General features: G+C 43.2%; 1 protein-coding gene across 1 annotated transcript in view; it reads left to right on the top strand.

Moving 5' to 3' along the window:
• Window positions 1-25,462, top strand: part of znf385a (zinc finger protein 385A) — a 50,731-nt gene that overhangs the window by 4,319 nt on the left and 20,950 nt on the right. The window contains exon 2 of the mRNA XM_068733444.1: window positions 22,630-22,781. Within this exon, the coding sequence (XP_068589545.1) occupies window positions 22,630-22,781 (152 nt within the window). The remainder of the gene's footprint in view (window positions 1-22,629; window positions 22,782-25,462) is intronic.

The raw sequence follows: 25,462 nt of genomic DNA, 5'->3' as shown, positions 1-25,462 counted from the left end.
GTGTGTGTGTGTGTGTGTGTGTGTGTGTGTGTGTGTGTGTATGTGTGGCCCATCAGTGTGTGTAACACTGCAGAGCAGAGGGAGGTGGAGGTGTCTGTTCTGCTCTGACTCCCACTGCTTCATTGGCCTCACTGCAGTGCCCTCTATCAAAGACCATGCACTAAATAGTAAAGGCCAGAATGGCGCAGGAAGCATGCATGGTTTAATTTTGTGAGTTACATTGATGAGGGCTTTTCTTACTCTAAACACACACTGAATGTATACATGATGCAACACTTGCATACACTCGAATAAAACGCGCAGTTTATGCGACACACACAAGTGCCGACACCTGCCACCACCAACAGCCCACCGCTGTTGCTCCGTGAAGCAAAAAAATGCACCTGTCTGTGATTATGGTGTCACATTAGTGCATTCACCAAGGCAGCCTGGCTGAAAACTTACTGGGTATCCTCAGGCTACAATACACCTGGGAGATAAAGCCTGGAAAATGTTCTGTATGCTTCAACAGTCACTCTGATCACAAAGTGGAAAGAGGCACAGATGATTCTTCACACTGCAGCTCTCTACTGTTTGCACTGGTGCCTTTATCTAATTTCCTGATGCCTTTGCATTACTTACACACTTATAATTTAATTCTGATATATCTTATTGATATCTTGATAATCATTTGCTTTTTGTTTTGTTCATGTTTGGTGACATTGTTCTTTAGGACTTCCCATGGATTTCGATCTTGAGAACTATACAAATGAGTTTAAGTATATTTCCCATGTGTACTTCCATGAAGGTGCACTCTTTTGCCCACACAGGTGTTGGATTACCTGTTGACAAAAAATTGCTCTGACGAAGGTCTAGAGTCTGGCTTTATAAATGCGTGCATTATACTTAAGTGTGCACAACCTCTTGTCACTATAATAGAATGTCATTATACAGAGTGAGACAATTAGAATAGTGCAGTGACATAACTGATACTAAAATATCGCTCAAATACTGACTCAGATATAGACCAACAATGTACGAGTGGAGGTCCACTGAACGACGGATCGGCTATCTTCAAAGTACCCATGCTTGATCACTTTTATTTGTATGTTACACTGTCATTTTATGCAGTCACATTTTAACGTTTTAGTATTGAATGCAAAAATCTGCTGCTGCTGGGCTTGAAATGGCAAAGTGCTAAATCATTCCATGTCAGATTTGTGAAATAAGAGGTACATGTTCTGTCAATGTCATATCCAGCCCTTGTGTTTTCCTCTTTCCTGCTCATTAAATTTAAAAATTCAAACTGTTTTATTGATCAATTAAATGTGATAATTCAGTAACAGCGTTTGAAGGGGCATGAATAACAATTTCCCAAACAGCAGCAGAGCATAAAAAGGTTGAGCAAAGCTACCGTTTGGCGTCAATAGATGTTGCATTAATCATGCCTGCTCTATTTCTGTGTGCTCAGAAGAGAAGAGGGGTAGAAGAGGAGGGGGAAGAGAAAGAGAGCGAGAGAGAGAGAGAGAGAGAGAGAGAGAGAGAGAGAGAGAGAGAGAGAGAGAGAGAGAGAGAAAGAGAGAGAGGCAGACAGATAAAATGGAGTCAAAAGTGTCCTCATGAAAGAGAATTAGCTCCATCCAACTCTGGGAGGAAGAGGAAATTCCTCTGAGTGCCGTTGAGATATAGGTTTCATACAAAGACCAAAGAAAAATCAATTCTCCTTGAGATGCAGCAAGGTCAATTCATTGGGGCATGGCTAGAGGAGAGGCAGCTAAAGGAGGAGGAAGTTGATGAAGCAACCAAAGAATGGGAGAGCGGGATTGAGTGAGAAGTGTAGGAGGAGAGAGATTTAGGAGAGCATTGAAGGGATAAAAGCAGAGAGGAAATGAGCAAACAGGGTGACGTGCTTTCAGTTAAAGATGGCCGCCGGGGAGGAATAGATGCTTCCGTCCATCAGCAATGCATCTAGCTGTAGTCTCTCTGTATCATCTGACTCATGCAAAGGGGAAATGTGAGCAGTATATCTGACACACTGTTGGGAATGTCACCCTACAGCCCTGCATTAACTTTACTTATTGCCACAAGGACATCTCCTCACTCTGTGACCTCATCCATCCAAACAACTCTCACCTTACTACCACAGGGTTGCAGGCACACAGACTGAATGAGTAGTACTAGCGTTTGCTTCCAAGAAGCCTTGAGCTAGCGTTTAATCCTTAATGTTACATGAACAGCTCAAAATAGCCTAAATCTCCACCCCTAACGCCTTCCGCCTGCCAGCTAAATCTGTCCCAATGTGTTTTGATGGTGTGTGCATTGTGGCTGAATGGATGTAGACAAGCTTGGTGATATAAAGGTGGCAATAGTTTGAGCTCAGACCTGCCCTCTGTGGCATCTTTCCCACTGACAGCGACTGTATGCAGCTAGCAGGTGGGGTTTAGTTCAATGTTGGATAAGAGTTGGGGAAACCTCGCTAGCAGGTAGTTATAGGATCTGCGTGGCGCAGGGCCTAATACAGGCGTCTGGTATGCACACCTGTCTCCACACAAGTTCTTCCCTGAACAAGCAGCACTACCCCTCAGCGAGAGAAAGAGAGAAAGAAAGAGAGTGAGAGAGAAACAGGAGAAGGAGCTCTGCCAGGACCTGCACCACAGCTCCCTGCACCTGCCTGGAGGGAGTGGGGGAGGAGAAAGGGAGGATCGAGAGGGTGAGGTGCCAGAGGTGTGGATTAGCAGGCTGTAAGGGACACAGGGGTAATGTGGTATCTGAGCTCATCCATTAACAGTATGTTGCTATGTTTGTATCTTGTTGCTGGTTTGTCACATGTTGTATTTTGGGCTCTTGGTTTCCTTCAAGGTCAGTTCTTGCGTACATTTAGAGGAGAGATTTTTGTGCTTGTGGAATCTGAAAATCTAAGTGTGGAGATTGTAGCCTGGACTGACTTTTCAATCCCCCACTTTCAGTGTCTCCTAATGTAGTAGCAGTCTGTATGATACACGGGTGGATGAACTCCTGCTCCAACACAGCTCTCAGCTAACACTGAAACTCAGACAGTGGCTGGTAATGTGGTTCAAAAGAGCACTGATGAAATGGAACAAATCAGAGGCAGAGAAGAAGGATGGAAACAAGCATTTCCATAAAATTAGCATAGCCGGTATGTGCAATTGGTCCGATGAGACAGGAAAAACAGCATAAACATAAGCGACTTCACATTGAATTCTTCAGATCTGAATAATGTCGGTTAATGTTTGGGCTTGTAATGGGATTGCTTATTAAAGTAGCATCAGGAGTATGACAGCGTGTCAGAGCACAGCAGTAACATATACAATGGAACAGCAGTGGTTCTGCCTCCATCCTAAATTTTCTCATTTGTGCCAGTGATGGCTTGCGTAAATGTGAGAGATTGTATTTACAGTAGCACTGAAGATGGTTTTTGACTCTGTGCTGGACCAATAATCACCAGCCAAACAGCACCACAAATCTTCATTAGGGGATTAGCCGGCAGGGAGACAGCTTGTGTTCTTTTGCTTTTATTGGTGGCCCGGCGTCCAGTCCTTTCAGCCTCGGCTTCTCCTCTCCCTGTCTCCTCTGCTTAAAGCTGGGAACATAGCTGCTTGCTCACTTGAGAATCACACACTCACACCCCATGCACACTATACATACACTATTTCTTTGTCTCAATCTTTACCCTCCTCTTTCTATTTCATTCAATCTCTGTCTGTCTCTCACATATGCTCAAACCCACATGTACCTAATGCTCAAACATCCTGTCAGTTTGTTCCCTCGAGGTGCATCAGCAGCCCGGTGGGCACTCATACTCAAGACAGAACAAATTAAGGTCACAGCGGGAAAGCCGAGCCAGTAAAGGACAACGGGATCTGCCAAGTGTATCTGTGTGTATGTGCGTGCCTATAGTGTTTTGTCTCTTCTGACCTCTAAACAGTGGCATGACTCCAGAGAAAGCTGTTGTCAAATGGCTCCTGTCCCACTCAAAAAGAAAGTGACCCTCATTGCACCATTTTGCGTGATAAAAGGAGTCATGCCCTCTCTTTGAATTCTGGCTAGAAAACAAAGGGAAGAATGACTCTTTGATATCACCTGATGAAGACTATGGGATGAGATTCCCTTGTGTGTCTGCTGGGAGTGTTGTTGGCCCATCAAGGCTGCTATGATGTCTGAGGGTTTCTTTCTTTTCATACACTTTGGTGGTGAGCATACGGTACACAGCAGCCACGGACACTGAGATGGAAGACACTGAGATGGAAGATACTGATGTCTGTTCTTCTTTTCACCTGTACCACATATATAGAAAGATATATGGATAGATAGATAAACAAATAGATATAACGAAAATTATATTTGTATATGTCCTGTTGCTGTGCCTCTTCTGCTCCTTTCTACCCTTCTACCTTTCATCACTTGATGGTAGCTATACGTTATCATACTGGCTGGTCCCGGTGGGGTCCTGAAGTTCCATAGGGCTCATCTCTTCCAGTCTGGGCCTCAGACCTCCCCTCAAGGGCAATATCGTATTCTGCCTGACTGTGCTCGCCTGTGTAATCCATAGCTGCAGGGAGGGTGACCTTCACAGCAGGCAGCTTCATAGCAGGCTGCGACACACAGGCACTCAGGGAAAAGGACAGGTTGGGCAAAAAGGGTGCTGGGGGCAGGACATGGCAGTTCTTAGATAATTACCCTTTCATATTACACTCTCTACATGTGGCTGCACTCTCTTCCATGCCACAGCTAGGGTATGATGAATATTAAAGTGTTCTTTTCCAAAAGACTGTGTTTTGATTTCAAGAGCAAAGGAACATCTGCAGCCATTTAATGTCTTAATAGCGGATTCATTTTTTAGATATATTGTCATTATCACAAACATAGATTTAACTTGTATTTCATCCTTTAAAAAGTTTTCTATCTCAATCATTTTGTAATATTTCTAATGGAGTATAGCTCAATCTTGATGTAGTCTTGTTCGTCACCAACCACTGTTAAGAGAAAGAGAGCTATTTAATAATAATAATAATAATACATTTTATTTATAGAGCGCTTTTCATGGTACTCAAAGACACTTTACATTAAAATCATCATATATAAAAGCTATACACTAAAAAACATAAAACACACAACAATGGTCACACATTAAAAGCAGTTTTGAACAGTTTTATCATTGAACATGTGCTGTGCATCCAGTACGCCCGGTTGCTGGAGTAAAGGTAAAGTCGGAGACAGAAAAAAGTTATTGACAGTTAAGTGATGAGATGACGCAGCCAAATAAGTCCCTGCTCATGAATGATGCATCCACCGGCCCTGATGGAGAAAGAGAGCAAAGCTGGATGACAGCTGAGGTGCTGTGTGTGCATGGTGCAGAACAAGGTGAGACTCTTTATGGTAGAGCCCTGCTCTTGCTCACTCCCTCTCTTTCCTCTCCTCTCCTCTCCTATCTCTTTCCCTCCTCTCCTTTTCTCTTTCCCTCCTTTCCTTTCTCTTACCCTCTCATGCACAAATGTACACAGAATCAGGAGTTCTCAGTAGAGCTGTTACTCTCTACAAGTCTCCCCTGAGCCTGTATAGCCTTTAGAAATGGTTTACTCTAATGCGCTGTCTTTCTCTCTCCACCTTTCTTCTATCAACTCTATCATCCTTTGAATCCCTCTTTCTATTTTTTCTCTTTCTTTTAGCATCTCCTTCTCACTGAGCCCCTCTATTTTCGTCAAAAACAATCACTGTATTTTCCGTCTCACTGCCCTGCGCTGCCGCAGTCTGAGACTCTGATAGCAGGACGAAGAGAGAAGGAGGGAGATGAGAGTAAAGGGGGTGGGCGATGGACGTGTGCAGCACGCAGGGCAGAAACAGGAAGGGCTACATAATGGTTTGTTGTCGTCGTCACTGTAGCGTCACATCTGTCTGTCCTTTCAGCAGCAGTGGAGCAGCAGCTAACGCACACTGTCGGGCATCACCAAGGCTTTCCGCCACAGTGTCAGCGGTCTGTCCACATGTACAAGCATGCAAACTGAATACTACACCATTGCTTAGAGTTGCTGCCACAGTGCCTTTGGTTATTTGGCTACATATGCCATGCGTGAGAATAAAAACATCAAGACCATGCAAGCTGTACACAGACGTGGTCACATCTGGAATCCCTCCAAGAACTACCTTTGCAGCCTGTGATAGGGTATGAGCACAACATTTAAGCACAGTACACATTTTCAAAATCCTGACAACTGGGCAAAAAAAATGGGGAGTGAAATGAAAATGCTTGATTCCTGCGGCTGTTTGTATCATTGCAGATACAAACCAGTCTACCAGCTCCCCCTCTTTGTCCTCTTCTTTGGACACTTTCACAAACATATACACACACACACACACACACACACACACACACACACACATGACATCATTGGCTTTAGGGGCTGCATCAATATTCATTGAATCTGAAACTCTGACTTGTCCCATTTGCTTGGTCCGAGACGAGACGAGAGATGGTATATTACTTGGAGAATAATTGCTCGTGATAAACTCAGACGCGGCTAGATTGATTTGGATAGAGCATTTGTGTAAGGGAAAGTAACAGTGATAGATCTCAACACTTTACCAACGGACCCAGCAAGCATTTGAATAAAACATTGTGCATGGGAACAACATCGTTGGAGAAAGCCATTAAGTCTGAGATTAGTAGCAAGTGGTTAATGCAGTCAGTCGGTGTGTAAAGCTGTGTAGCTCTGCACCAATCAAACAAACACATCAATCTGACTAACAGTGTGTGTCAACATGCTCCATGATTACCATGCTAATCCCACAGCAACGCACGGGAGACCACAGGAGATCATTACAATCCAGTGAGGGGACTTGATGATAATCTCAATTTAAATGTAGAATTCATTCACTCACACACATTAATATTCTCCATTTTACGGGCCATTGGTAAAAGGATGTTTTTTGACAATCAGCACAATGTAAATGGGTGCTGAAACTCCTGTTGTGCTTTGCTATCACAAGTACGCACATGCACACAAACAATGCATCTCTGGAGTTGCTATTCAGGCACCAATTTTATAGCACTTCAGCATTAATGTCATGTAAATGTGTTGTGAGTGTTGGAGATTTCATGGTGTGTTAGTGGAGGAGGAGGTGCCTGCAGGGGTAGCGAGGAGGACTATGGTGTGTGCGCATGTGTGCATGAATGTGTGTTTGAATGCACGTAGTATATGATGATGATACGATGTGATGCTTATAATGGGAGCAATTATAAACTTATGAAAAAGAGAAAAGATGTATGATAGTGAGATGGGGGTTATCCCAAAGATGTTTGCATGAATCTAATGGATCTTTTTTAAACTAGTGTTTAAGGGCAGTGTGACCATGCTCCTCTGCGTTCTTCTTGTGTGAGACCAATATTGATATTGACTTGATAACCCTCCAGTTTTGGGAGCCAAAGTGAATTAGTGATGGTGTGATGGGTTAAGGTTTACTTCTGGTGTGTGGTTTAGTTTGTTTTTATCCTGTCATAAAATATATATCACATAGCCCACTTTCCTATCTGTTTCATACTTTGTATAATGCATTATGTACTTAATGAGTGAGTGGCTTTACTATGTTTGTCTTCCTCTGTCTTGTTTCAGTCAGATCACTAAGGCAAATGTCAGGCAATCACGTTGATATGGCAATAAATTATTAAATATTGAATTGAATCTGAATTACAGCATATAAAATATAGGAGTTATACATAAAATTGAGGCATGACACAGGATAAAAACCCTAAATGTCTGTCTATTTCCATAGTGGTCCTGCATTATCGTGTCAGGTTTTTATTATCTCTGCCATGATGAAAAGCGTATGGGGTCAAACAGTTGTCATTTTAAATCATGAGTATGTCTGACTAAATACTGCCATTCAATCCGCCTATACCTTTTCTTCTTGCTTTGATTACTTTTGCTTTGTTGGTGACCCTTTTTTGTCATTTGTCATTTTGTCAAGAGTACTTTTCTTGGTTTACTGCATGTGAAATTAATTGGCCTCAGCACAATATAAAATTAAACTTAGAAATCCATATTTACTCTCCAATGGCGCACTGGCTCTGACTGAAAACTCCAAAGAAGAACAAGATCGTTTTTAGTTTGTCAACTGAGCTGTATGTGTGTCAGAGAACCCTAAATTAAACAATACATTCTCATAGCAGGACTTGGCAAATAGACAAAAAATGATTATTATTGCAAAAAATATCTGCGAGAATGGCGATGGCTAGTGTTTGTCTACATAAAACACATTCGTATTAAAATGAATCTCTGATAGCAGCCTGTGGTGGATTCATTATGTCATTAGTAAATCTATCCAGTCTATTTCAAACTGACTTTGTGAAATAATGTGCTTTGTGCATTGTTGTTTCTGATGTGGAAGCCCTATTACTCCCACATGTCGCTGCACAATACTATATTTCATTCAAATGATATCTGGACAGTTCATGCAGCACCTAACATGAACTTCCCTTTTGCAGTGTTGGGCAGATTTGGGATATGAGTACTTCTATGTGCTTGACATCTTTCATTGTCACTAATGGAAATGTGCTGGCGCTGCACATCCCAGTTATACACACACACACACACACACACACACACACACCATGGTACCATTGGGCTGTCCTCCAATATTAATGCACAAGGCTGACAATGCTGTGGTACTGCATGCATGTAACAGTGTCACAGCAGAGCAGAGGAGGACAGATCGAGGGGGAGAGACAGAGAGAGAGAGAGAGCGAGGGAGGGGGCTAATTTTGGATGCATGGCATGTGGAGTTAGGATAACCATCTTTTCTGCAGCTCTCCACCACCACACTGTTTGTTCAATTACCATTTACTGCAGAGAGAAAGAGAGAGAGAGAGAGAGAGAGAGAGAGAGAGAGAGAGAGAGAGAGAGAGAGAGAGAGACACACACACAAAGAAAGAGGGAGATGAAGAGAGAGAATGGGAACAGAGGAAGAGAAGAGGAAGAGAAGAGCAAGGGCGACGGAGGTTGGGGGGGTGTTCACTGATGCAGGGATAAAGAAGTATATGTGAAAGAGTTTGTGAGAGTAAAGTGAGTTCAAAAACATAAAGGGGAAAAGAAAAAGAAAAAACATTATGTATACAGAGGTGGTGAGGGGTAGAGAACATGGGGTGAGATGTGCAGAGTTGACAAAAAGAGCAAAGTCACATAAAGGTGTCAGGCACAGTGTCACGTTGTTACAGTACAGCGGCATATACAACAGAATCTCTTGTGTGCTTTACTTGGGCCGGAACATTAATAAATAAAATATGTGCAACATAATTTCCTTGTATAACAGCTTCTGTACATGCAGGGTTTCTGTTACGAAACATTACTGTTGTTACTTTGATAAGTGGCATGGGCTGCAACTACAGCTTTAAAACAAATACGTATTCAAACAGAATATTCCCAGCTCTCTGCATGGGGTCCCATCCGTACCAAATTGAGATGTACAGAGATAGCTTGGTTCTTGCACCCCCCCCCCCCCCCCCCCCCTATTTTTTTTTTTTTTTTTGTAAATCCTAATCCCTCTCTCCCATATCTTTCCTCAACCCCCCCCCCCCTCTCTCTGTGGCTGGCTCTGGCTCCAGTATACCAAGCAATTACAGAGATGATATCCACTGTCAGTCAGCAGCTCACAGATGAAGCTGGGCCTCTTTAACATGCTAATGGAACGCCAGATTCAATCAGGCCTTTGTATGGCAGAGGGGAGGGCAACGCTGCTCATTAAAAAATAAATCATAATAACAATGAGGCCCAGGCTGCAAACGCAAGCAGCACCTAAGCCACAGCATTGAACTCTTCCTCTCTCCCCCTCTCTGAAAACACTCCTAGTCCGTCGACCCTCTTTTCTACCCGTCCTCCATCTTCTCTCCGATCTTCAGAAAAACCAAGCCGCCAAATATTGGTGCTGCTGGTGTGCAGGGTGGATGTTAGTGAGGAAGAGGAGGAGGTGGAGAACTGGCAGGATGCATGAGGGTGCAGACTCCCTGAATCATGATTATTTCAACTCAGCACTCTGTCCTATCCACCGTTCTCCCTCTGTTCTCAGTGTCCAATAAGGCTCCTGGCCACAAACCCTCCTCCATACAGGCTGACATGCACACACATTCTACAGAGCTAATTTGTATTCTTTCACTTCTCCATTTAGAGCACAAGGTCATCCACAGGTCTTACATGAGGTCAAAACCCCGATGCATTCCTGCATACGAATTTTAGGATTTACTTGCAGGAACAGTTATTTCTTCACCCACTGAAACACACTTAAATACTATAGTTACTGTGTGTCTGTAAACACTTAATTAGAGGGCACGGAACTCAGTGACAGCCATTTGCTTAAGGGTTAAAAGAAAAGTTTGACATTTTTGGATAATAGATTTATTTGCTTTTCAGCTGAGAGTTAGTGTTCATATCTGTTTAATGTAATGCTACTGCCAGTAGCCAGTTAGCTTGGCTTAGCTAGTCCAGCTAGCAAAGCTGACATGTTATATTTTGTTTGTTTAATAATCGGTACAAAAAACGACAATCCGCAACCACCATCTCCATAGAGTCTGTGCTGGTTGCCTGGCAACTGCTCAGAGCCAAGATATAATGAAGACTTAACTCCTGTAAAATGGCAAATTGACGTTTTTCACTTTCACATTTTCCTATGGATTAAAGTCACAAGATATAGCTTAATGTGCTTATTAGTAAGCTTTCAACGAGCTGATAGGTGGAATTTGTGACCACTTGACAGAGCAATGTTTCCCCTATTTCCAGTCTTTGCGCTAAGCTAACCCGCAGCTGACTGGAACAGATATAACAGACAAAATGGTATCGATTTTCTTGCCAAAAAGCAAACTCAAGTGTATTTTACAAAGTAACAAACTATTGTTTTAATTTCAGTATTTTGTTTAAAATAGCACTCCAGTGGTTTAATGTTTCACTTCCATGAAGTTGGGGGACTTAAATTAAAAAAGAATAGTCAAAATGTATGTAGTAGAGTCATCCTGACTTTTAGTCTTTAGTATCAGTCCAAAATATATTTCTCCCATAATGCAAATCAGTCATCCCTTCATTAGACCCTTTCATTATATCTTTCAAAGTCCATGCTCCAGTCTCTAATCTCGCCAAACCCAAAATGAGATCTCAGACTTCCTCCAGAACCAGAGAAAATAAGTTGTCTAGTCAACTTATTTTGATCCATGAATTCTGTGGAATTGTCCTCCCTTTGAAAATATGTGATCCTATGACTGCGGACAAGTCTTGCCTATCGCCAGGTGTGCCTGCTTCCCTTGTTGTAGGTTATGAGTGTGAACTCTTCTACAGTAAGGTTTCCTTAAATATCAGTGTGAGCTGAGGAAAGTTTCGGCCATGGGACAGAATATTCACTTCTGGGGTGAACCTCTGATGTAATTCAGCTGTCACATTTAACAAGCATATTGCACCATGCTCGTCTGATATCCTCATTACTCTCATTACCATGCTGCTTCAGATAGCTCTTCAAAAGCCCAGAGCTCCTTTCATCCACGGCACGCTTTGTTTAAGATCTCTCCATGGCGGTGTGATTCATAGATGCTCACTTCCTTTTTTATTCATCATGCATCAACACTGGAGAATGCAAGTTTGTTGTGTGTGTGAGTGTGTGCGAGTTTATGTCCACGTGTCTATAGACCACGGATTTATTGCAGCCAAGATCAACCAGAGCTCACTGAATAATGCATCACCTGCTATCATGGAAAAATACACTGAATACACTTCAGCTGAACTTGAAGGTGTGGGAGGAGGTGTGAAATAGCATAAAGCTTGCTCTTGACTTAGCTTCTATGTATGAGACAGGAGAGAGAAACATTGCTCTCTACTTTGACAAACGAGCTCAGGTCTGGTTCAAGGAGGTTTCCCTCTTTCATTTAATGAGCTAGGAGAATTAGCATCGGGTGGTACTTTGTGTGTGTGTGTTTCACTGACAAAGTCTCAATTACAATATGTGCACAATCTCAACACAGCATTTTGCATTTCAGATATTGTTTTAACCTTTAAAAATTCTCAATGGCTTGCCCTGATTCTCTGAGTGCGCACACCTCTCCAGCTGCCAGAGGTTCTTTGCAGGGGGAGGTGATGGATGCTGATTTAAGCAAAAGTGTCATTTGTGGTCACACCAATGACAAGTGACATTACAGAAGAGACCCCCAAGCACTTATAGAGATTGGGCTGTGGTTGGATTGCCCTGGGATGAACAAAGAGCACCGTGTTAGAGGACATGCTCATTTGTTGGGTTACTCCATATTCATAGACACACTGCAGGACTGAAATGAAAGCAGTGGCCGCCAACCACATAACGTCTCCTCCCCAACTCTATTAGGCTGATAGCATCTTGCCCTCTACCCTCCTTGGAGAATGGAAGTCAATGAAATAGACTGTCAAACACTGGGCAGCGGTACATTATGGTTGCTGTTCTTCAAAGAGCATGTATATTATTTTCTTACACCTCCTACAACCCCAGTTCACCAACCTCTCATGCTTCCTCCTTTTCTCTTCCCTTAGAGCGGCGGGTCTAATCTCAGAGAGAATCTGGTGCCTTTGTTGCCATCCCCTGAAGTGTATTTGGGTTGATCCACCTGATTGTGACTAAGTGATAGAATTCCATACCTGAGGGCACAGGTTTATGGGATGTGCGTGGGAATGAAGTTGCTGGCTATTGTTGCACATGGGTGTGACCACCGCCCTGAACAAGGGAAGAAGAGAGGAGATAGAAGAGAAATGTGGGTTTGGGAGGCGGCTGGGTGGCAGGGAACAAGTAGGAGTGGATTTGAACAGGCTGCAGAGAAGAACACAATGGACATCAGAGGATAGGTGGAGAGAAGCAGAAAGGGTACATGCTCTGCTGTGCTGCCTTCTCAGGCGAAGAATGTCACCTTGTCCTTTTTCTTTCCCTTTCTCGCTCTTTCCGGTTTTCTCCCTCCATCTCTTTATTCCTCTGTTCCCGGCTGCAGTGCACTGATATATAGACAGCATTTTCCCTGCTCTTTCTACCAGTGCCATAAGTCTAATGTCCCTCCGCTGCAGTGGATCACCGTCTTTCAACAGACACAACAAAGCAATGCTTTGGTTCCTCCTCATCCAACAATCTATCCATCACTGGCTCAGACATCGCCTACAGCCGGAGACATTCAGACACATCTCCACTGGACAACTCTGTGATCATCTTACACACCTGACTGGCCCTCGGCCAAGGGAGGAGCATTCATTACAAAAGGAAAATACATGAAAAGATAGAAACCTGAGAAAGAAAGAGAACAGACAGCCGGGGATTTAAAAGAAGACAGGGGAGAAGGAGTTGAAGTTGTTTACCATTTAGTGTTGTTAATTAAACCAGTTGCTTGATAGTTACAGTGAAACCAAACCATCAACATGTAATATAATATGTGAATATACAGTTTTTTGTTTTTTCATTTGTTTGTGTGTGGCCTCTACCTCAGTGCTCACTAGGTTGTCATAAGTGTGGAAATATAACAGACCTAAAGGAAAACTCCACCAAAAATAATTTGCATATCAAATACTTCCCACCTGTCACTTACTCCTGATGGCAGCTTATATTGTCGGCTTAAATTCACAGCAGCGACAATGTATTCCAGCAGTGAGTCACAGCAAAAAGTGTCAAATGTTCATAGAACCGTCTCATATCACTCAGCACCACAGCAAGATCCATTTTCCTGCCTCCTGCGGCTGCAGTCGTCTCGGAAAAAGAAAGCTACAATCTTTTCAGAGCTACCTTTCAAGCCTACAGAGAGTGAGTATTTATAAGAGAATCATAGCTTTTTGACAGAGAATTCCTTTAAAGGCCCAGGTTTACATTAGATTTAAGGTTACATAAAATAGGGTTAGGGTATGACTGCTAGTGCCCACACAGGGGTGTGTGTTTGCGCATATTTGTGTGTTTGCTTTATGCTCTCATTGTGACCCTTCTCTGTGTAAACACTGTAGCAGCGCTGTATGCCTTGTTTCCACAGTCGGACTGTGTCGAGCTGCGCCGTTCTCCGTGTTCCCATCATCCCTGGCTGTCCCCTCCCATTAGCCCTGACAGCTATTTGTCTGTCATTACTGACCTCAAAACAGCACAAACACTCTCCGTCAGCACACACACACACACACACACACACACACACACACACACACACACACACACACATGCACACTAGTGGAGCCTTGCAGTGCAAAATCATTTTGTGCCTGTGCTGTAGTTCAAAGTTAATTATATGGTCCGGTTTCATCACGTTAGGTGCTATGGAGATAAATATCACATTGGAATGTAATGACACTGAGGCCAATTCAGACATATTTCATTAGGTACAATAATCCTCTCCTGAATGGGCTGGTGCAAGTTGTAACATAACCCCAACACACGGCTACTCTCCCAAAGTATCATCATTATTAGAGCCGTCATTGATTTAAGGTGGACCCAGAGTCAAACAGGAGATCTGTCATGTGGGAGGGAATTTAGCTGTATCATTTTACCGGCCCACATTTACTCCTTGGATGGATAGATAATATAGATCCAGAGTAAAAAGAAAGGGGAAATTACTGAGTCATAGGATTGGGCTTCGCAAAGCTGATCCCAGTGCTGCAACATATCTACAGCATGAATCAGGAAGGTCACACAGAGAGATCAGCCCACTAGATCCGTGTGCATGTATGTGCATGTCTCTGCGTTTGTGTGTTCTACCAGCACACAATCCATAACCCCACAAGTAACAAAAGCCAACAGCCTCCAAAAGTTCAGTTGCTACCAGACGAGGAGCCAGCATGAGATTTATCTGAAAGATTAAAGGGGTGTGCATCTGCTTCTGTACCTCAAACACGTGCAGTGGCCCTGGTCTGTATTCTGGACACTGTCTATTGTGGAGTTGATGGTTGACAGCAAGGTAGGCGTGGGCATTAGAGGCAGGCTATCTTCACCGTCATTCCATCCCATTATTTCTGCATCATACCTCCTCCCTTAGCTCCCATCTTTCTTCTCGCCGTCTCTTTTGAAATCCCCAGTCAGCTCCGCTGTGTCTACCAAAGAGACCAACTGGCAATTAAATCTTCCCAGCCTTGATTTAAATACTTAGATGAGATCAAGTTAAGATCTTTTGGGGGGCTTTTTGGGGCCTACCACTGTCACATTATCTCACTAGGGTGTCATTACCACCTCATCTACTCTCTCATTATGCACAATACTCCCCTTTGGAATAGACAGAAGGTTTACCCTTATCTGTGTAGCGTGTATATGAAGAGCTGGTGCGTGTCTGGTGATGTTTGTTGTATGCAATATTTTTTGGAAGAGAAGCAGTTCTTAAAATGGACCTGTCTGGAAATAAGTTCTCTGATTGCAAAGGGCAACAAATTGAGTTTCTGGTGTGTGTGTGTGTGTGTGTGTGTGTGATGTGGAAGGATGGGGATGAAGAACTCACACTTGGTTGTCCCCCATGTGTGTGAGACTTCAGATTTGTGTGGCATTGATCATTCATTGGGAGCTTTTTCTTTAACTTTGTTTGACCCTCTGCTGCTTTAAAATCCCAGCCACACTCTGCAGTCTGTACTTTACTTGTACCTTAAAGTACAATTAAATTAGAAAAATTGCTGTTCTCCAAATTGTTAGGTTGGGTAAATTCTTAAGGACCTACAATTAGAGGGGAACGTTTAACACCCTCCTACTGATGCAGAAGCATGTACACAGACACAAACATGTTGCCTGTGCAGTAAGGCTACACTGACGCACACAAAAATGATTCAGAAACTGGCACAGCACTGTAGGGTTATTTGCATTTTTGTGAGTGAGTGTGTGTGTGTTCATAAATCTCACTATAGTGCGTATTTGGATCAAGGGCCGAGACATGTTCTGACTAATACCTAGCACTGTACCGTAGTCTTGAGCAACTCTCATAACCTTTTTACACTGCCTGGCATACACACACACACACACACACAGACACGCACACACACAAACAGACACGCACACACACAAACACACATACCTGACAGGCAACATGAATGCAGACAGAGAAGCCAACTGGCATTTGAAGCGAGGAAACAAGTTTCAGCTTTCCTTGCTTTCCCCTACATAATCCTCCCATTAAAGTGTAACACCAGCAGTTCCAGGCAGCAAATCAAACAGATCTTTATCTGCATCCTCCTACCTTGTTTGCATGTATTAACCTTCATAGGAAGCTAGGAATTAGCATACCATGATTAGAAAAGATGGGAACGATAAAGTTTAATAGGAATGTTCTTTTTTTATATTTCATATTCATTTTCTGGCTCCAAAAAAAGATCAAGAATTGACTGCTTTGAAGTTTACAAAGGGGGGGGGGGGGGGGGGGGGGGGTCTCAGCAGTGCACCCTTGTGGACAGTCCCACTTACTAAGGTTTTGTGTCTTTTTGCATGCATTTGTGCCTGTGTGACTCCTAACACTATGTGAGCCTTGTTGCACTCTGTGCTTTCTCTGATGAAGCACATTCATCATATACATAACATAACATACCTACGATTCAGAGGCTGTGAGTTCATAATTCATTCCTAGCAGAGGCTGAGGCAGCTATCTGGTGGAAGGCTGCTGCTGCCACAGCTGTTTGTAGGGAGCATCCAGGAAAGTAAGCAGCTGAGGATACATCCGCCAGACAAACACTCAGGGCTTATGACCTGCATAGCGTTCTGTTTTGCATCTTGAGGTGACAGGTGAGGCATTAGGCTGCTTTGAATGAATGTGAGAGAGTGTGTATATACAGTATGTGTGGGCAAGACTGCTTCACGGTGGACACAGGTAAAGGCAGAGAGACCTGTCAGAGGAATGTTGCCTTTCACTGGCCTGGCTGGATAATCCTCTGTGTGTGTGGAAAGTGGGTGCATTGAGGTGTAAGTGTTGGAGAAAAAGTGAATTAAATCTTTTCGAAAACGGTGTGTGTGTGTGTGTGTGTGTGTGTGTGTGTGTGTGTGTGTGTGTGTGTGTGACTGCTTTTTTTCTTTGTGCATTTGTGCAGGGCTTTTGGTTGGGCTTGTGATCCTGTTGATGGTGCTTGTGGTGAGGTGAAAGGGAGGCACACAGTCCTGCTGAGCCAGACTGGAAGGGAATACTGAATGACCAAATTTTCATTCTGTGTCTCCTTCTTGTACCCTGTGTCCAAATGCTGCCTCCACCGCTGAAATGAATTGGCTATTCCTGGAGGCCTGGGCACAGCTGTGTTCAGCGCAGAATACACACTGGGCTGATCATGAGGGAGGCAAGGAGCGAATGAGACCGAGATGAGAGAGAGATGGTTGGAGAAATGCAGACAGACAGACAGATGGCCAGTCATTCATCACACACTACAACCCATATGAAAAAGCACACCAGCAGGGACAAAACAAAGAAGTCCGACAGCTTCAGCTGACCACAAACAGTGTAATACTAATAATTCATGTAGGTCTCGGGAAGTCTCCTCCTCAGTGGTTATGAGATAGTGTGCATGGAAAAGAGAGAGAGAGAGAGAGAGAGAGACATAAAGAAAAAAAAGAGGTTTGATGAGGGAGAATATGTTGGGGAAGGTCTCTTAAAAGCATCTTACTGATTCAGAGTTCCCTCAATAATGTATACATAAGCCGAGGTCAGGTTTTCTCAGGATTTAGAGCCAGCAGTTATCTCAATCTTAATGTGCCGCACACTCTAGGTCGATAAAGTAAATTATGAACACTGCACAGATAATCACGAAAGCTGCTGCGTGGCCCAAAACTTTTGAGATGCCAAAAAATATATCTTAGTTGTCATTTGATTTTGTTTATCCCAGTTGGATCCTGTATTATCTAATGTATTCCATCTTCTGTCAGTAATATTCCCATACCAAACGTATCAGCAGCACTAACTATAAACTGATGTCACCCTCCCCTCTGGGCCATGTGGAGGACAGGTGCCTGCTTCACGGTCCGGCAGAAAGGCAAGTTGGCAGCCTGACTGTTACCTCCTCCTTCTCTCTGCCTCTGCTGCCAACAACCCTGGCACATCTGTGCCTGTCCAGCGTGCTTGGTGCCAACTACCCTGCTGCCATTGTTCTCCCCTGAATGCACCCAACGCCCATGGGAAAGAAGGCTGAACACAGTGTGGCACAACCTACACAGCCTGTTAGATAATCTCAAGACATGAAAAGATTCTCTTAGCCTAGATTCTGGAAACAGCTTTTTGTTCTGGACCGTAAACAAGGAAAACACCCGATGGAGATTTTTCCTCTATCGGCTTCAGTTTCTAGAGTTAGACATTCACTGGAGAGAACACAATCCTGAAAGAGCATAACAACTTCACATTGATGCAGTAATATACAAAACAGTACATTGCCTTTCATTTTAAAATCATCATGTGAAACCCCTTTGTTTGATTGATGAATAGATTTTGGTTGATGGATCATTAGGTTGATTCTTTGAAATAGTTCCTGAGCTTTGTTTGTTTTTTACAATCATCATGCTACATCATCAAATCATAATTATTGCATGAGGTGGGAAACACAGGTACAGGAAACACTTTGCTTATGTGTTATTTTCATCCATTTGTTCAAACTCAAACACACAAGAAAGAAAAGGACTGCAAGCACTGATTTGTGTGTATGTGCATATATATATATATATATATATATATATATATATATATATATATATATTAAATTTATATATTCCCAAGTGGAGACGGGGATGTGGCCAAAAGCAGATTTATCAGGACCATGCAGGCTGGAAAATTATTCCAAATAGGAGAACCAGTCACTCTCGCTTTTGATCTTTCTACTGCCTGCTCTCTAATTTTAACCCTCCTACTCCCCCCCCTATGCTCTGTCTATACTGCACCAGTTTTCATCTTTAATTCTCTCCCCTCTGCCTCTACCTGCAAATAGCCTGTTTTGTCCTTTGTCTCTCTTTCTTACTGTTCTAATTTCTCTGGACAGTGTGAACATGTATTTTTTATGCTCTCTTTATTGACTTTTATAGAGAGAATTAACAAAAACCATATAAGCATTAGTGCTTGTACACAAACACGTATAAATACTTCTATACTTGGGAGAGTCCTTAACATGCATTCCCTGGCCCTCAATGCTGACCATTACAAATAAAAGTCTAACGCAAACCCTTACTTTTACCAAAGAGCTCCTTATTTTCAAGGTCCAAACTCAAAATGGCCCTCACAAAGATAGAACCCTAAAAACTCACGCACAGGCACACTTAAAGCAAGCCACTGGCTGCAACACAAAGCTCTCTGGTGGTGTCCCGCAGGCCGTTTAAAAGCTCTGATTATGGCCCGTGCGAGTCTGGTAGGATTCCTGGCGTGTCAGAGGGTTTAACAACATCCAAATCACTGTCCGAGTCCTCTCAGCTCTTCCAGACTGGCCTGTCTGTCAATCTGTGGCACACAGACACTCACACATACCGGGCTTCATAAGCCCGTATAGGGTTGCCCGGGTCCAGACCTTTGAATCCGCCCTCTTCGCCAAGTTTTAGTGTAACGTGTTGACAATTCTATCTGAAATCAAGTATAGCGAGAAATGAAGAAGGGATTAGAGCAAAGACACTGTTATGTACCAGCTCATTTCTATGTGACAGTAATACATATCTGTTTGTAATTGTTTCGATCAGTGTTATCAAATAATAGAGAAAAGTGTCCATCATAGCGTCCTTAAGATCAAGGTTATGTCTTGAAATTGCTTGTTTTGTTTAACTGGAGGTTATTTAAATTACAATGATCTAAAAGAGAGAAATCCTCACATTTGAGAAACAAGAATCAGTGAATGTACAATTAATTATCTGTTGATTAATCAAAGAATTAATTCGGCACTGTTACAGATGTGCACGGTAGCAAACTTTGGCTGTGGTTTTATTGTGTCATGTGATTATCTTGTTCTGTTTTCAAAAATTTTTAAAAAATATAAGAAACACTTACAGCACATCATTTTATTAGCTCTAGCTCTAATGCAATATGTTGTCATTGTGCAGAGTGGAGTCTTGTGGGACCACATACAAGCATGCACTCACACACACACTGCTCCAACACACATATGCACAAAAACAGGTCACACAGGCAAACTCCGGCTCCACACAGCGATTTGTTTGATTTACAGTGTGGGAAGGTCCCCAAAGAGAGGTTTAAATTAATGGGGTAATTATACACTGGCAAAAGAAAGCAGTCACACTCTGATTTATGCCTCCATGCACACACACTCACACACACACACACACACACACACACACACACACACACACACACACACACACACACACACACACACACAGTGGCCCTGATGGGACAGATTGTGTCTTTGCCCCAAGGACGACCACTCCTCCCTGTTCTCTCTGGTCCTTCGCTCCAGTCACTTCCTCAGATCTCAGCTCCTCATGCTGCTGCAGAGACACGTTCTGTTCCATGGTCAGCCACTCTCTCTGCTTGTCTGCCTGCCAGAGGCTGGCTGACCCAGTGCCAGCATCAGTCTTCATGTTCAAGTGCAGACACACTGGGGAGCTGCAAACATTACTACTGTGCAACTTCAACAGAGGCACTCCTTCCAAACAAAATGCACACACACATTCCTGCACAAAGAGCCACGGAAACGAACGCAGGCCATGTATCAACATGTGGTATAGTGTCATGATAAATGCAGTCAAGAGGAAGTGTATTAGTCATGTTGTTAGTGGTGCAGCCCCAGAGGAGGAGCTGCCTTCATCAGTCATAGAGGTAGAGGAGGAGAGAGCAGCTACAGGACCTCCCGTCCTCCCTCATCACAACAAACAGCATTTAGGAGGAGCTCAGCTTAAAAGACTGCCTGAGGAAACTGGATGTTTGTAATTCTGAATTTCTTTTAGTGACATTTACTTAAAAATGAAGTTTAACATTTTCTAATTAGGAACAACACACAGAGATGCATTACTTTTCGATATTTATACGGATGTTTGACAGTGTTTAAGAGTGCTGAGTCAGCCTGAGATGATGAGACGAGTACAATCCACCAGCTGGAAAACCATCAAGCACTTGTTTTAAAAATGGTTGTGTTTGTGAGCATGTGTTTCTGCATTCATACATGTGCGTTCATATGTATATTTGTGGTTTGTTCAGTGGAAAAAAATGTAATGTCCAACTAGAGGTAATGATGCAATACTCTCCACCTCGAGGCCCACAGATGCGCAGCAGAAGGCAGCTGGGCTTCAGCTGAGACAGCACTTTCTCTCAGTCTGACAGCCAATCTCTTTCCCTCTATCTCTTTCTCTCCCGCTCTCTCTAATCCAAACTTTGGAAACTGCAAAGATCTGCTTACACCATATACACTGATGAAATTCAGTTGACATAAAGCTTGATGAAAATGCAGAGGTGTCAAATAATGCTCAAATTACTATGTGACAGTGTCGAAGCAGGTAGAAGCGAGTTTGAGCAGGAAGCAGAGCGAGGGACAGCAAGTAATGGAGCGAGAGAGTAGCTTAGAGCAATCCCAAAAAGGAGAGCGGCAAAGCTTTAAGTCTCGAGGGAATTTGAAAGCCACAGAAATCCAGTTGCGGATATTAAGAGGCTTAATCTAAGAGCTTGGTGAGGCTGAGTTTTGCTGTGTGGGCCCCATCACTATCATCCTTGACAGAGGTTAAAGAGGAGACGAGGAGGGATAAGGAAGAGAGGGAGAGAAGGCAGATTGGAGCAATGACGAGAATAGGGAGCCGTGTATCATTCGAACAGCCTTGCATGCTTTTATAGGAGAATTAAACACTGACATTGTGGCGCGGGTGTTTGTGTGTGTATACAGGTGGTAGGATACCCTTGCAGTGACTGTGTTTTTCAACTCCTTTGAAAATCTGCTCAAACAGCATGTTGGATGCAGTCAAAGCCAGGAGCGTGTGTCAGACGTGAGTAGGGGGATCACAGTCCATGATTCATTGATTCCATATTTGGAAACATCACTAAGTGATCCAACTCTAGTGCACAAGGCAGGATGACATAAAGCAACACACGCTGAGATGAAACTCATTATCATCAAGCTGCAGATGCCTCCCAGGAGAGGAGAGGAGAGGAGAGAGGCAGGTGGATAAGAGAAATCCCTTCAGCCTCTGTGGTATTCTTCTCTTCTCTGTGGCATTCCTGCTTCATTTGATGTGAATGTTTTAGTATAATGAAATGCTTCGTTGATGTGAATTCTACAAAACCCAGAAACCCCTCGGTATCACAGCATTTATGCACAGCAGTGCTGCTGCACTTTGGCATGACAATCTTTGCTAACTTGTCAGGATAAAACATAATGTGTGTCCACAGCAATCATTCAAACGTCCTTAACGGCTCAAATGCTGCTTTTTCTCTCAGTTTAGAGATTACATGTTCCACTGGGGGTGCCACATAGTTTTGCTTTGTATGCAGAGAAATAATTGCTTTGCAGGGCAATTATGGCTGATTGTTCATTTTGGAATTCAGTGGCAGATTCCAGGAAACATGTTGAAGGCTGTAATAAGCTATTCAATTCATTTAATTATCTCTGTCCGTCTATTTCTATTTTATACTTTATTTTATTTTATAGCCAGTAGTTATCAAAACATGCATGCATGCACGTACAGCATGGAAGCTGTTTTAATTCTGTTTCACACATATGAGCATGTATATTCATCTTCCTCTGTCTTTGTGTGCAGGAGGCATAAACCGGGCCGGGGCGGCAGTGCCAACATTCTTGCGGACCCCCACAATGATCCAGCCCCACATGGACATGAAACCCTTCCTGCAATTCCCCATGGATACTGCCCCTCCTCCGCACAGCATGAGCCTCTTCCACAACTTCAACACGGTGAGAGTTGATGCTGACACACAGACAGAAATAAATCCAGATGTCTGCAGTCATTTAACTCAGGAAAAACACACAAGAGGGGCCAATTTGTCCACAAAATCTGGGAAACCAGGAGACATGCCGGACATGGTGATGTCTGTGTATTTATCTCCATAATACAATGTGATAACTGCCCATGTGTAATAAATACTTTCAAATGCTTTAAATTGTCTTTACATTTTTTAGGTGCTGCTAACATCACAAATGCATGTTGTGTTAGACAGGCCTCACTACAAGGAAAGCAGTGTATTCCTAAGACTGTGTTATTTCATGTAAACACACTCTGTCCCATTCCTTAATTCAAAGCACAGAATGAAAGAGCAGTTCTAAGGCCATCCTTACAGCTGTGTACTTCAAACCCCAGTTTGTTTGATGTGGTGTTTAATTCAACGGAGGGGGCTGTTCCTCTTTCCCCAGGCCCTGACTAACATCTTATCATTTAGATTAGACCATAGAGACACTTTGCATTTCACCAACTCAGCATAATGTGCCGCCTGTTCCTCCAGACTCCATTAGGGAATGTCAACACATTTCTTGTCAGCAATACGTAAACTCTGTAAACTTGGTATATACTGTATGTGGGGCAATGCTATTCTTGGACAACGTCTGTTATTCTCTGCATGTGTCAGCCTGGTATTTTCGGCTGTGGTTCGTAAAGGTGCGACATAGCAATCCACTGTTACTAATTGGAAATATCTGGCAAGTGCTTTCACTACGTATGATACAGGGATAGTAACAGGAGTCCAGACACTGTTAAACACATTTTAACGATACATTTCTAATAGCCCTCCATGGGCCATTGCATAAGTGGAAGAATTCTCACTGATGTTAAAACTGCAGAGTACCCAGCAGACATGGATTAATAGAGATACTGAAATTACGCAGGCACTCAGTTTCCACTCTTGCGTCTGCTAGCGCAGCCCTGAAATCAGTCTTGCTTGCTCTTTCTTCAGTCTGCCTCTGAAGGACTCCCTCTAAACCTCTCTCTCTCGCCCTTATTCTGTAACATCCCTCTGCTCCCCATCTCCTTATCAGAACATTAGTTACGTCTGAAGGTCCACAGGGATGCTGTGAATGTTAATAGCTGTTGCTGCTGATGACTGCGAGCCAGCACTGAGTGGTGTTTTACAGCCCTGTGGCCAGGAGATGGGGCCATAGGAGAGGCTTGGAGGACAGTCTGACCTTATAGGTCCACTGCATATTGGCACGTAAACATGAGCAGTACTTTCATGCTTTTACTGCATTGCATTAAAAACAATGGATAAATGACTGACCATGATAGTACTGTTGATATTTAACTGAAAGGTCTAGGCGAAGAGCATGTGATGCCTGAAGTGTCGTGCACAGTCTCAGTTGTTTTATCTATGGCATGTATAGAATGCATCTATGATCTGTAAAACTGTTAAAAATCTAATACACAACTTTGGTTGATGCTAATGAGGGCTCTGCCTTGATGCTTTCCTACGGAGGCCCCTCAGGTTTTTCCTTAATTTAGTTTACAGGAAGACCTAGAGTAATCTGTTTATATTAGTGACAATACCTTATGACTTGTTGGGCTTTTAGGCAGAAGAATGTTTAAACAATCAGAGCATGACTGTGCTTGGGTCTCATCTCTTTCATTCAACTATGAATAGAGGGTGAACTAAGATGATATGACATTAAAAAGGTCCAGTGTCTTAGATGCCTCCTGGTGCCTTTCCGCACTAACACACTGATATAAATGTATGATTTGCACACTATGGAGACACAGCATTATAGCAGCAGTAACACTGAGAAATGTCCCTGCAAGAAGATAGCAGCATTCTCTCTTATTAAGTGATCTGTGCGGAGTAAGTCTTAATGAGACTCACATTGAGGATTATTAGCCTCATAGCAGGCGAATGGCCTCTTCTAAAGCCATATACAGCTTTAATGGTCAGCTAATGTGATTTGTCCTCTACCTTCCTGTCTCGCTCAATGTGCCTCTATACAGTGACACGGCTGAATTATTTAACTGCAGCAGCTGGTCCTGACATACACGCACCCGCATACACCTCTGAGCCGAGGTGCATGCCCTGACGTGGGCTTGCTCGGGCTGCAAAGGCAGGAATTTCCAATGAAAGTGTCCAATCATACAAAGTCGTGTGCAGACTTGTTGAATCTCACCTGCTGTCCCAGCTCCTCTTATCTCTTTTATCACTCTCCTCCTAAACAAACAACTCTTATTCTGTGTGTCTTATGCCAGCACTAATGTCACCCAGAACAACGACTGATATGTCGTCACACCTGTTGCCTCCTCGGGTTTCAGACTAATCAAAATAGTAAGTGTGTTTTGGGGCTTTATCAGATCTTCTGTGCCCCAATGTCTGGCTGCAAGGCATCACGCATGCCTTCAAACCGGTGTAGCAAAAAAACAGATAAAAGGGTAGTATGTGTGTGTGTGTGTGTGTGTGTGTGTGTGTGTGTGTGTGTGTGTGTGTGTGTGTGTGTGTGTGTGTGTGTGTGTGTGTGTGTGTGTGTAGTCATATGTGGTTTGGTTGGGGATTGATGGGGCAGGCAAAAGCTCTAGTAGCTGATGATGACATTTGGTAAATGATGTGAACTTGGTGAAGAGGGGGAGAGTCGAGCAGGAGGGGAGTGGGTCACCCGATCCTGGCTACATC

Source organism: Cebidichthys violaceus, unplaced genomic scaffold (assembly GCF_023349555.1).
Source record: "Cebidichthys violaceus isolate CVI_PGR_0920_01 unplaced genomic scaffold, fCebVio1.0.p SCAF_6, whole genome shotgun sequence".
NCBI lineage: Eukaryota > Metazoa > Chordata > Actinopteri > Perciformes > Stichaeidae > Cebidichthys > Cebidichthys violaceus.
This window is presented reverse-complemented; position numbering and strand designations above follow the sequence as displayed.